At 47.5% G+C, this 12,984-nt stretch overlaps 1 protein-coding gene across 1 annotated transcript in view; it reads left to right on the top strand.

Annotated features, from left to right (window-relative positions):
- The window catches only part of FHOD3 (formin homology 2 domain containing 3), a 469,739-nt gene that overhangs the window by 425,513 nt on the left and 31,242 nt on the right, over positions 1–12,984 (top strand). Inside the window, exons 19-22 of the mRNA XM_010849782.1 lie at positions 941–1,123; positions 2,944–3,063; positions 4,094–4,255; positions 10,195–10,385. Coding sequence (XP_010848084.1) covers positions 941–1,123; positions 2,944–3,063; positions 4,094–4,255; positions 10,195–10,385 — 656 coding nt within the window. The remainder of the gene's footprint in view (positions 1–940; positions 1,124–2,943; positions 3,064–4,093; positions 4,256–10,194; positions 10,386–12,984) is intronic.

Here is a 12,984-nt window from a genome sequence, read left to right as displayed (position 1 = left end):
AGACAGAGTAATGTCTCTGCTTTTGAATATGCTGTCTAGGTTGGTCATAACTTTCCTTCCAAGGAGTAAGTGTCTTTTAGTTTCATGGCTGCAATCACCATCTGCAGTGATTTTGGAGCCCAGAAAAATAAAGTCAGCCACTGTTTCCACTGTTTCCCCATCTATTTGCCATGAAGTGATGGGACCAGATGCCACGATCTTAATTTTCTGAATATTGAGCATTAAGCCAACTTTTCACTCTCCTCTTTCACTTTCATCAAGAGGCTCTTTAGTTCTTCACTTTCTGCCATAAGGGTGGTGTCATCTGCATATCTGAGGTTATTCATATTTCTCCCGGAAATCTTTATTCCAGCTTGTACTTCCTCCAGCCCAGCGTTTCTCATGATGTACTCTGCATATAAGTTAAATAAGTTAAAATGTTGTAATTTCTATATAAAACTTGATATACATTTGGGATATTTAAAACAATTAAAATTATAGTATGATCTGTGGTACAAAAGTTAATCTGAGTTCTTTGGAAATGATTTATTTTTGTAAGATCCAAAATTAATCCATGAGAGGAAGTATATGTTCTTAATATGTTTCACTTTATTTAAGGTACAGGGAGCTGGTCTCTAATCTTTTATTCTTTCACCTTTCTCTTGTCTCCCATCCCTTTCTTGCCTGGAATGTTCTTCATGTACAAGATTCAGGAAATTTGGGGAAGTTGCTTATGAAACTGGAGATTTAGAGAGAGATGGAATGTTAAAACCATTGAATGTGAATTTAGATGCTACATAGGGCTTCTCTTCTCAAAAGTTTATTTGTATGTAATGCCTGTTTATGATAAGAGCCCTGACAACAGAGTATCTCTCCTACCTGGCTGGAAAATTACCATATGAATTTGGAAACATCACAGGGTCCATCACTAAGAGTATACGCTATCTTTCCATCTTTCCAGAAAATTCTAACCATGATTCCCACGGAAGAGGAGAAGCAGAAGATTCAGGAAGCACAGCTGGCCAACCCTGAGGTGCCCCTGGGCAGCGCAGAGCAGTTCCTCCTGACACTCTCCTCCATCAGTGAGCTCTCAGCACGACTCCACCTCTGGGCATTCAAAATGGATTATGAAACTACAGAAAAGGTAAGCACTTAGGAAGCGAGGCAGCCAGTCTTATGTCCCCAGGGTAGAGAAAGTCCATTTTTTTAGTGGTGAACGTAGTGAAGTATTATTCCTGAGGCAGGGTTTGAAGGGTGAGTTGATGGTGCTGGGGGCGTGTATACCCTGAGTGTTGAACAGCCTATACCACTGAGGGGTTATTCTAAAGTGTCTGCCTGACACCAGCCTCAGATACTTGACTGGTTGAAAAAAAAAAAACAACTATTAAATGTTTTTCTGACTCTATATGCTCAATGTAGAAAATACAGAAAAACACAGTATGGAAAGTGACTTGTAATCCTTCTGTCTGGTGATGGTCGCCTCACTGCCGTTGACTGTGGTAATTAGCAGGTCATTGAGCTCCTCTGAGAGAGGCTCTCAGTAGAAAACCTGAGATGGACAGATTGCAAGAGTTTGGAAGGAGCGTAGAAGGAGAGGGTTTTTGATAGTGAAGGCAGGGAAGACTCATCCTAGTAGAAAGTAGAAGAAGCAGGTGTCCTCTCTGGTCTGGCACGAGGTGTTTTTGCAGACCAAGCAGAAGAAATCAATGGAGAGAACCAGGGAGGGTGCACGGCGAGCTGGAGGTGAGCTTGAGTGAGAAGTGCCCGGGGCAGGTGGAGAGGCTGTGTGATCTTCCTCTTTCTGTAAAGGACGAGTACGTTCCTTACTGAGGGCCACACAGGTAGCAGTGTGTTAGTCAGCTCTCTTCTGACCATGGCTGATGCCTCCAGAACTCATCCTTCACATGTTCCTTCAGCATCTGAACCACAGTCTTCCTCTTTGTCTTTCTCCTCCCAGGCAGGTGACACTGGAAACTGGCATCACTGTCCCAGGACCTAGGTCTCCTAATGTCTCCTCTAGACACCCTGTGGCTGGCCACCTCTTGGCCTGAACCACCACCCGCTAAGCCACCTCTTGGCTTAGGGTGTTTCAGGAGAAACTGCTGTGTTTGACTTCATTCCCGAATTGGACAGGGATGAAGTCTAGGGGGGCTAAGGTAACTTGGTTGCAAAACCAGTCGGCATGTTCGGGTGATTTTCTGTAGCAAAGTGAAGTAACTTCATGGAGAAAACTGGTCATCAAGTCAGCCTTGGCTGGGGACTGGTAGGGCCTGCTGAGCAGAAGTAAGGCTGGAATGAATGAAGCCCAAGCTGCTGGTTTTGGGGTCCGTGCTCAGGGAGAGCCTCAGTGAGGACGCTGAGGTGGGGGGCTGTTATGAAACAGTAGGACAGAGGGAAGGAGAGACCGAGGCCACGAGGTTATAGGACAGGCTACACATTCGAGAGACTGGGAGTTAGGAAGGTGGTGGGAGTCATGAGGATGGTGGTCTTCTAGAAAGCAACCCAGGCCAAGAGGTGGCCAGCCACAGGGTACCTAGAGTAGACATTAGGAGATCTGGGTCCTGCGACAGTGATGCCGGTTTCCAGTGTCACCTGCCTGGGAGGAGAAAGACAAAGAGGAAGACTGTGATTCAGACGCTGAAGGAACATGTGAAGGATGAGTTCTGTAGGCATCAGCCATAGTCAGGAGAGAGCTTGGGAGACGGGCAGAAAAAGGGGAAGACGCCTAGCCAAGCTCCTGTGAGCCACAGGGACCCACCTAGTCTCCACTGAAGAGACTTTGGGGCCAGACTTTCTCCAGTCACCTTTCTGCCCTTTTCCATACCTGGAAGCATGTGCCAGTCACATGGGATTGCCTTACACTGGGAGGACGCCACTGGTTATGACCTTGTACAAAAATGTGAAAGGATGAAGTAAAGCCAAAGTGCACACTCTATCATCTTCTAATTTTTTTTTAATTGAAAGGAAGTGGCAGAACCACTTATGGACCTGAAGGAAGGAATAGACCAGTTGGAGAACAATAAAACCTTGGGCTTTATCCTGTCTACTCTCTTAGCCATTGGGAACTTTCTAAATGGAACTAATGTAAGTCTCCCCATCCTTTTCCTCGTACCTCCCTGGTCACAGAATCCCCTCCCTCCCCTTGCTGGTGGATCACTGATCTTCTGAGGCACAGTTGAACAATTTTCACTGATGTTGTTTTTTGGTGAAAATTTAGAGGTTTTGTCCTTAAAATATCGGGGCCTATTTATTCAAGCCTGTATCTTGCTGTAAATAAGAAAATGTGAAAAAATAAGCACATTATTCCTTAGGAAGGTTGGCTCCTCTCACAATTGATTTTGGAAATGTTTTCTTCTACAGTTTTTTTCTTTTTCTCCCTGAGCTTATTACTTAAATATTTGTACCCATACACATTGTAAACACACTTAAACAAAAAACTGGCCTATCTTTAGCCAGGAAGTAGAAAATCCCCAGCAGGGAAGGGATTAGGGAAGTTGTGGCTGCCTACATGGCAGAAACCCCACACCCAGCACCCTGATTTAGGAGCAGAGCCCTAGCCCATGGCTGACGGCCATGGTCAGGAAGGGCTGGAGGCTCATTTCACTATCAGGGTGGCTGGTGCTTGTGTGGTCCGCTAAGGACGTTGAAGCATGTGGCCTGAGATTCTTCAGTCTCCAAGAGGGTGTTAATTCTAACCATTTGTACCTTTCTAAGAGCCTGCATAACACTTGTTCTCCACATCCTCTCCAGCACTTACTGTTTATAGATTTTTTTTTGATGAGGGCAAACAGAGAACATCAGGGGAAGAAGGGGGTAGGACAGATAGAGAGAGTAGCTTTTAAACATAGACATTGCCATATGTAAAATAAATAACAACGTGGGAAGTAGCTGTATAACACGGGGAGCTCGAGTTGGCGCTCTGTGACGACCTAGAGGGGTGGGATGGGGTGCGGGGCTGGGAGGGCGGTTCACAGGGAGGGACATATGTCTACTTATAGCTGACTCACACTGTTGTATGGCAGAAACCAAAACAACATTGTAAAGCAATTATCCTCCAACTAGAAAAAGAAAAAAGCTTGTTCTTCCATTCTCTTATGTTATGTTGCCCAAATAGGCCAAAGCGTTTGAGTTAAGCTACCTCGAGAAGGTTCCAGAAGTCAAAGACACAGTGCACAAGCAGTCACTTCTCCACCACGTGTGCACCATGGTGGTGGAGAACTTCCCGGACAGCTCGGACCTGTACTCGGAGATCGGGGCCGTCACCAGGTCAGCCAAGGTACGTGCGGGCCACGGCGGGGCAGGTGGGGCCCCTCTCCCCCAGAGCTGGGGGTCTGCACCCGCCATCTCTGCAGAGGGAAGGCCCTGTTAACCGAAACGCCCACATGCTGCTTGCACCACCTGCTCTAGAGTCTGTGAATAAACCTCACCTCCTGCCGTTTCTAACGGACTTTTGAGATCACTTTCCCATCTCTGGTTCTCTGTCAGATTCTTTCCTGCTGAGGTATGTGAGGCAAGCCTGCCGTTCCCAGTCAGTCCCAACCCCACGTCCCCTGGTCAGCCGCCGTACTCACCAGGCTGGCTTCTCCAGAGCAGAGAAACCACCCAGCTGGTTTTAGGTGACAAAAATGTCCAAAAGATGCACTTTGGCCCCCCTAAAACTTCCATAGGGCCCTGCAGTGAGGTGTGGAGCCAGGGAACTAAGGGCACGCCTGGCCCCCTGCCCCTCACAGGTTGGCCATGCCTGTGATCTTACACCGAGGGAACAGTTTTATGGGGCTGTAAACAGTGTATAGCATTGCCCCCTTAGCTGCAGTCTCTTAAGCTTAGCGCAGAGTTAAAATCTTCATGAACTTTGGTTTAGTGGTGAGAGCTGGACAACCAGCTGCCCCCGCTGCAGGAGCATTATTGCAGCCAAATAACCACAGAAGGATCCCAAATACAGCAGAACCAGGAGATGTGAGGGTCTTGAAAGCAACAGGGAACTCGAAGGGAGGGTCTTCAGTAGGACACAGGAGCCAGGCCTGTGTGGGAAAACTCGCAGAAAGACAACCTGGCCGAACTGCATTTAGCTCTGGGACTCACTGGAGTCTAGTATGGTTGTAGGAGGGCTTCCCAGGTGGCTCAGTGGGTAAAGAATCTGCCTGCAATACAGGAGACACTAGTCATATATGTGTGTTCAATCCCAGCGTCAGGAGGATCTCCTGAAGAAGGAAATGGCAACCCACTCCAGTATTCTTGCTTAGAGAGTCCCATGGACAAAGGGGCCTGGCGGGCTACAGTCCATAGGGTCACAAAGAGTTGGACACAACTGAAGTGACTGAGCATGCACACATGATCATCGGAGAGACTGTGGTGGGCAGGAAGGGGGAAAGGCTTTGCTAAGCTGCCCTTCAGGGAGCTCTCCTCTCTCTGTCTTCCCCATCAGAGCTGGCTCTTGGGGACCTGCAGCCTGGGACCCTCCTTCACCTTCCCCTAGCTGGCAGCTGCCAGATCCACTGAGCAGGGTGCGCTGAGCCAGCATGATGGGTAGTCCTTCCTTGAAGCAGAAACAGGCATGACCAGCAGTCTTGCAACTCAGAGTAGACAGCCTTTTCTATTTCATAGGCACTCTCACCATATTTACTCTGTGCCAAGCCCTGTTCTGAAGTCTTTAGAAATATTACTTCAGCATTCTAACCAAGGCAAAAAGCCCCTCTGAATGTCCCAACAGGGGTCTTCTAGTTGCTGCTCTGACATCCCCCCATGAACACCTTCTCAGAAGACTGTTAGGAGTAATTCTTGAGGTGAAGTCTTCCTGGCCTCTGGATCCCCATTTCCAGAATAAGTCAGTTTCCTTTTTACGTCTAGTCCTTTGTTCTTTCCAGGGCCTTCTACTGGGTGGAGACTGCTTGTGCCAAGAATTGCCCTGGCTTAGGCCCCCTGCACTAGACTGGCCCCCCGTTTCAGGCCTTTCCTTGTTTAAAACCTGACTACACAAGCCAGAACTGTGGGTCTCTTCTCCCTGTTATCCTTGGCAATTCTGAAGGATGACTATTGATCCAAGTCCTTGTGACTTCAAACAGGAGGCCAAGAGGGCCCCTGCCACCACTTAGCTTTTACTCTCAAAGTTGGGAGACATTGAGGGGCACCTTCTGTGTAGACAGGTACACAGCCTACATCAGGGATTCCCCAGCCACATTCATTCCATCCCCTGACGTGTTGCTTTGGGGGTCATCATTGCAACCCCACAAGGAGCAGGTAACTCTAGTGTCTGGAGGAAAACTTTGTCCCACCAGGGCTTGGGGGGAAGTAAGTAGAGGTGGGCATAGTTCTGGCTGCTCCTAGAGAGGTTGAGGCCTCACAGGCTTGTGCAGTGCTGACAAGTCAGGTTACCTTTCAAAGCGAAATAGTGACAAGTGCTCACTGACCTGACCTCACAGCTCCAGAAATGAAGGCAGGTGTCAGTGCAGGCTCTCCCTTGTGTTAGTTATCTACAGCTGAGTAACAAATAACCCCCAAAGCTAATGGCTTAGGATAATGTATTAGTTTCTTAGGGTTGTTGTGACAAAGCACCACAAACTAGGTGACTTAGGAAAACAGAAATAATTTGTTCCACCATTCTAGAGGCCAGAAATCTGAGATTAAGTTGTTGGCAGGGTAAGTTGCTCTTGAAAGAGAAATGTGTGCCATATCTCTCTCCTGGAAATCACCCCAGCCTCTTCCTTCACCTTCACATGATGTTCTCCTTGTGTGTCTGCATCCAGATGTCCACTTCTTGTAAGGATACCAGTCATATTGGACTAGGGGTCCACCCTACTCCAGTGTGACCTCATCCTAATTCAGTTAATTACATCTGTAATGACCCTATTTCTTAATCAAGTCACATTCTGATATACTGGGGCTTGGGACTTCAACATATGAATCTTGGTGTGACACATTTCAACCCATAATAGACAATAAGAAACATTTCATGAATGGTTGTGTCTCCAATTCTCTTCTGGAGTTTCAGTCAACATTTCAACTGAGGCTGCCATCATCTGAAAGCTCAGCTGGGGCTGGAGAAGTTTTCCCCATGGTGGTTCACTCCCCTGCTGGTTCTTAGAGAGAAGACTGTTTCCTCCCACGTGCGCCTCGCCTAGGGCTCCTTGAGTGTCTTCATGACATAGCAGATGGTCTTTCCCAAAGTATGTGATCTGGATAGAGCGCACAGAGGTCCATGCAGATGCTCATCCCTTTTTATGAACTAGCTTTTACATTCTCTTCATTAGAACCAAGTCACTAAAGCTGGCTCACATTCAAAGGGAAGGATTGCTGGCTTTACATTTTGAAGGTGTGAGTGTCAAACAATTTGACACACTGTGTGTTTTCCCCATGCCGTCCCTTCTGCAGCCCTGGCTCTTGTCCCTGAGTTGCCCTGCTCCAGCCCAGACTTGATAAGATCTGACTGCCTCACAGCACAGCTCTGTGTCCTCGTACACACGGAAAGTGGCCCGTTTGGGCCTGTTGTCAGGAGAGGGCTTCCTGGCAATGACTTCCTGCTTGCAACAGAAGGCCAGGCCAGCTCTCTTCCTGGGGTGGGATATTTTAGGGACAAACCTAGACTTAAGACCTGATTGTTACAAATTTAGACTCTGGAGCCAGAGATATTTGGGTTCAAATGCCAGCTCCACCACCTCCCAGCTGTGTGGCCTCTCTCAAGTTCCTTAACCTTTCTGTGCAACAGTTTCTACCCCAGGAAGTGGGGCCAGTAATAGGATCTGAGGCCATGAAGTAGTGTGAAGGCTCAGATCACGGTGGTGCCATCAGTGCAGCAGGCAGCCAGCTGAGGCAGCCTTGCTGCTGCTGCTGCTAAGTCACTTCAGACGTGTCCAACTCTGTGCGCCCCCATAGACTGCAGCCCACCAGGCTCCTCTGTCCCTGGGATTCTCCAGGCAAGAGGACTGGAGTGGGGTGCCATCACCTTCTCGGGAGGCAGCCTTGCAGCTCTCCTCAAAAGATGCTCCATTAATCTCCCTCTTCAAACAGCTTTTGGTCAGCGGCTCCCCATCTGCTTTCTGTTGGCAGTGAGGTTGCTTTCCCTGCTTTTAAAGGCTCACAGTGGATTCTCTTCCTTGAAAACTCTCTCTCATGTTGGTGTCTGTTCACCCACTCTGTGCCCACTGCAGTGTTGGACAGGCATCACCTGTTAGATCAAGGACTCAGTACATTCTGAGCTGAACTGAAATTATTGAATTTATTAACGTTATTAAAAATATTGTGGCTCAAAGTTGCTGCCAAGTGCAAATGATTAGGTTACAACTGGCTTCAAACCTCCTGCTGCTGCTGCTGCTGCTAAGTCACTTCAGTTGTGTCCGACTCTGTGCGACCCCATAGATGGCAGCCCACCAGGCTCCCCCCGTCCCTGGGATTCTCCAGGCAAGAACATTGGAGTGGGTTGCCATTTCCTTCTCCAGTGCATGAAAGTGAAAAGTGAAAGTGAAGTCGCTCAATCGTGTCCGACTCTTAGCGGCCCCATGGACTGCAGCCTACCAGGCTCCTCCGTCCATGGGAGTTTCCAGGCAAGAGTACTGGAGTGGGATGCCATTGCCTTCTCCTGGCTTCACACCTCCTAGACTTCTTCGATATTACGTGTTGCTCTCAGGTCATCTGGATCCCTTTCTAGACTTCCTCTTTGAACTAGTCAGTCCTTCTTTTCTAAGGCTGCATTTCTTTTTCTTTCAGTAACATGTCAGATTTTTTTCTCAGCTCCACTGTATCATAGGAAAATGTAGCCTTTTCTAATCTGGATCCCAAATCCCTTTGTTTTCAGGCAAATGATTTTTCTCAGTGTCCCACAACCCCCAGTGCTACCTGAATCCCCAGCCTCTGCCTCAGCTTGCCTTCTGCTTCGGCACCCATAGTACCCAAGAAATGCATGACGTGTGCTGTCTTGCCTGACCCCCTGGACATCCCCTTTGCTCAGCACATCTTCATCCTGTCTCGTGACACATCTTCTCACAGGACCAGCCTTTCTTGACTTGGCCATTGTCTTTCTCAGGGTGGGGCTGGAGGGCTGAGGTCACTCCAGCCGGTCCTTTTGGGCACTCACCTCCAGGCCCTGCTCTCGTGACCACAGTCGCAGCATCTGAGCAATGGCGGCTCACCTATCCACATTTTCTCTTTCTCCTCCTGACCCTCATTTGCTGGTCCCTCGCCCTGTCCCTCTCTCACTCTCCAGCCTCCTCTGTCGCCTCCCTTCAGCTCACTGGTCTGTCTAGTTCTTCCTCCCGTTCCTAGTCTTCTCAATTTCTTTCCTCTCTCACATCTCCCTCCATTAAATATCCTTCAGTGTATTTACCTCATGGATAACTCTCTGATTCCCATAATTTTTAGACTAGAAATTCCATCAAAACATTCCTTTAGAAAGCCTCATCTCAGTTCACTTCAGTCAATACAAACTGGTCCCACTTCCCCGAAGAGCAAAGTGAATGCTCCGTCACATGTGTTCTTTGCACACATGGTTTGCATCTGCTAACAGATGGGGGTGGACCACACACTGACTCTCACCCGGACACACAGGCCTGATGGGTAGTGTATGTGCTCAGTGATCACCTGTCCGCATGATGAGCCTCCTGGGGAACAGCAAGCTGGTCTCTTTCTGCATTGATCTTTGTCTTCCTCATACCTGGGGGCGGGAGGTGGGGACTGGCATGCACTCCTCGCTTCTCCCTGAGTGTTGTTTGAATGAGGGAATGAATGGATAAATAATTTGTCATACAATGTAAAAATGATCATGGTGAAGAGAAGCTGGCTGCCCTTTAACTGGCCCTAACATATTAAGACCATCCATGTCTGAGTTTGGTGAATTCCTCTAATCTCAAGTGAAATATCTAAAGAATAAGAGAGCTCTGAAAAATTTTATGAGACATCTGCTCAGTTCATCTTGTACTAGGGTTCATTGATATCATGTTTTAATTTACAGTTCCCAAAGACTTTCTTAATATTTCTTTCCAAATATGGAAAAAAAAGTGACACTTGTACTGAGTTCATTTGGAGAAGTTTTATCACTAAATAATTTGATGTAGAGATAATGACAAATACACATGTGGATAATTTTTAGGCCATAAATACGTTTGTATTTCAAGATGTAAATTGGGTTTTGATGTTTGTTTCTTCCCGGAGGCAGTTCGGTTTCCTGGGTCAGGTTGATGTCCGGTTATTTCAGCACATTTGTAATGTTCTCTCTCTGATTTTCAGGTTGACTTTGATCAACTTCAGGATAATTTATGTCAGATGGAGAGACGATGCAAAGCTTCATGGGATCACCTCAAGGCAATTGCAAAACATGAAATGAAACCAGTTTTAAAACAGCGAATGTCAGAGTTCCTAAAAGACTGTGCAGAGCGAATTATAATTTTAAAAATTGTCCACAGAAGAATAATTAACAGGTGAGTAAATTGAGGAGTTCATGCAAATATCAGTAAAAGGGCGTGTTGAAGATATTTTGCAAAACAAAATGTGAAGGTACATATACGAACATACTGAAAATCTTGGTACATAGCAAGTGTACCTTTGATGGACAGTCTGCTTAATTTTTCTTAAACACACACGTGGCCGTAATGCCATTGAATCTTGGAAGGAATCTCAGAGATAATATCGTCCCAAAGTCCTACTCGATCAGGAACTGCATCTGTAAGATCTCTGGCAAGCTGGCCTCTGCATCTCTGCACCTAGTTGAGCGGTTCTGCCTATAGAGAATACACAGCCTTGCAAGGCAGCTTGACTTGTTAGGAAAGTCCCTTCCTCATGTCGTCCACAGTCTGCCTTCCGAGACCTTTCACTCATGGATTCTCGGATGGCTGCTCTGTATTGAGCCTGCCTGGAGGCGGCCCACACCCCACAATGTGCATCATCCTCTGGACCAGCCTTCTTGAGAGTCCCAGGATCCATGAGGATCCGGGGAGACACAGCGGTGACATGGCAGGCCTTGCTTCCTGCAGGGAGGCTGGCGAGGGTCTAGGGTGGCTCTATGGTGGTCCACAGCTGTCTTCCCTGTAAGTGGTAGCAGCATCAGGACGGGGTGCCCCAGCCCCCCGGGTCAGGCTGTTTCCTACCAGGCACCCCCACTTGGTTCTCCTTTGTCTCGTCGCAGAGCATGGCTGGAGGTCCCTCCTGCTGGCCTCTGGAGTCTGAGTGCTCTGTCCTGGGCCCTGCTCCTTGGTGAGCAGAGGTGCAGGCCCGCAGGCCGTGGTTTCCCTGGAGCAGCTGCTCTGCGAATAGACCTGCTGAAACAGGCCTCACTGCAGCTCTGTGAAGGCAGGCCTCCCTCTGGGTATCTGAACGGCAGACCTTCCCTGGAGACCTGCTGTTCAAGTCCACTCCCACTCCTGTGCTTGAGTACTTTATTACTGTCTCAGACAAATATGTGGCATGTTCACTTATCCTTGTACATTTCACATTTTAAAAATCTTTTCTCTTTTCCTTCCCTCCTTTCTCTGTCTTTCCTTCTTTCCTTCCTTCATAGGAACCCACACTGAATTTTTTTTTTTTTTACCGTGCTAAAGGATATTTTTATTTTTTATTTTATTTTTTTTAATTTTATTTTATTTTTAAACTTTACATAATTGTATTAGTTTTGCCAAACACACTGAATTTTTTAAAAGCCTCCTTTTCCTGTCTGCCTGTGAACCCTCTCCCAGTGTGTATGATGTGCTGTTTGGGTGATCATACCTCCTGGGCCTTGATCCAGGCTTTTTTTGGTGGGCAGGGGTAGTCTTTAAGTGTTAGACCGGACAAGAACAGGGGACAGAATCTTCCCTCTAGGTTGACAACTATCCATTACTCAATACTTTTGGAATTTAGTTGTTCATCTGTAAGTCGCCCTCCCTGTTCTTCATCTGGACCTCACAGCTGCCCTCCGGGTAGGAGGATCTTATCAGAGATTTTGTCAAATTTCTTACTGAAAGCATAGTACACTCTGCTTTTAACATGGTTAAAGAGGGGAGGCAGAGAATGTAAGCGGCTTTGGCCCTCCATGCTTTGTGTGATACAAGCAATTTCCAACTTAAAACGATTCAAATAAACAAATAGTTTCCATTTGGAATGTCAGGAAACTGGAGCAGTTTTATGAAGGTCTTGTAAAGCTATTATGCCTGGTCACAGTAACCATCTTATCCCGGAAAGTTTAAAACTCTGTTTTGCTGATACATCTGTTCCCTAAGCTATTGTGTGTGTGTGTGTGTGTGTGTGTGTGTGTATCTGCATATATGTATAGATACACATATGTGAATATATATATAATGCATGTGTAAAATGTATATAATGCAGACAACATTTGCTCTGATTGCCTATTCTTCCTGGTAAGCTGGTTGGCCAGCTGTTGCTTGCTCTTGTATAACCTGGATCCCGGAGGCTCATTATTGGGCACCCATTTGGCCTCCCCCCCTTTTCTAGCTCCCATGGAGCTAATGGGGCAGGTGCATCCACCTCTCTTTCCTGTCTGATGACACCTCCCCACCCCCACTCCCGCTTAGTGACTCCAATGGCCCCTTTTAATAAAGGAGCAGAAAGAAGAACTTAGGCAGTTCTCTTAAGGCAATACCTGACTTTCAAACCGTTGCCTGAGAACATCTTGTTCCAGATGTCCGAAACTACAGACTAACCTGCCCTTTTCACTGCTGTGGGGACAGGCATTCCCACTCTGTGGGTGTGCAAACCCTGGTCAAGTCGCAGAGTCACTGGCTGTAGTTACACCACAGCAGGCCCCGCAGAGGGACCAGGTGAGAGCTGGGAGGAAGGCTTTCCTGGGAGGCATGGAGAACCACCACATTCTGTGGGGAAGGTCAGGTGGAAAACAAGTGTACACCCACACTGGCTTCCTGGTGCCCCCAAATCCAACTCTCCCCACCCTCAGCCAGATACCGCACTCATGGACACACATGAAGGCAAGAGGGGATGGTGGAAACGGTCAGAGATGTTTGGTGTGTGCCTCAGAACACTGATAAGAGGAACTAGCGCCTCTGTAACCTTAAGACTTTCTAGATCGGA

This window comes from Bison bison, unplaced genomic scaffold (genome assembly GCF_000754665.1).
Source record: "Bison bison bison isolate TAMUID 2011002044 unplaced genomic scaffold, Bison_UMD1.0 scf7180017864286, whole genome shotgun sequence".
Classification (NCBI taxonomy): domain Eukaryota; kingdom Metazoa; phylum Chordata; class Mammalia; order Artiodactyla; family Bovidae; genus Bison; species Bison bison.
This window is presented reverse-complemented; position numbering and strand designations above follow the sequence as displayed.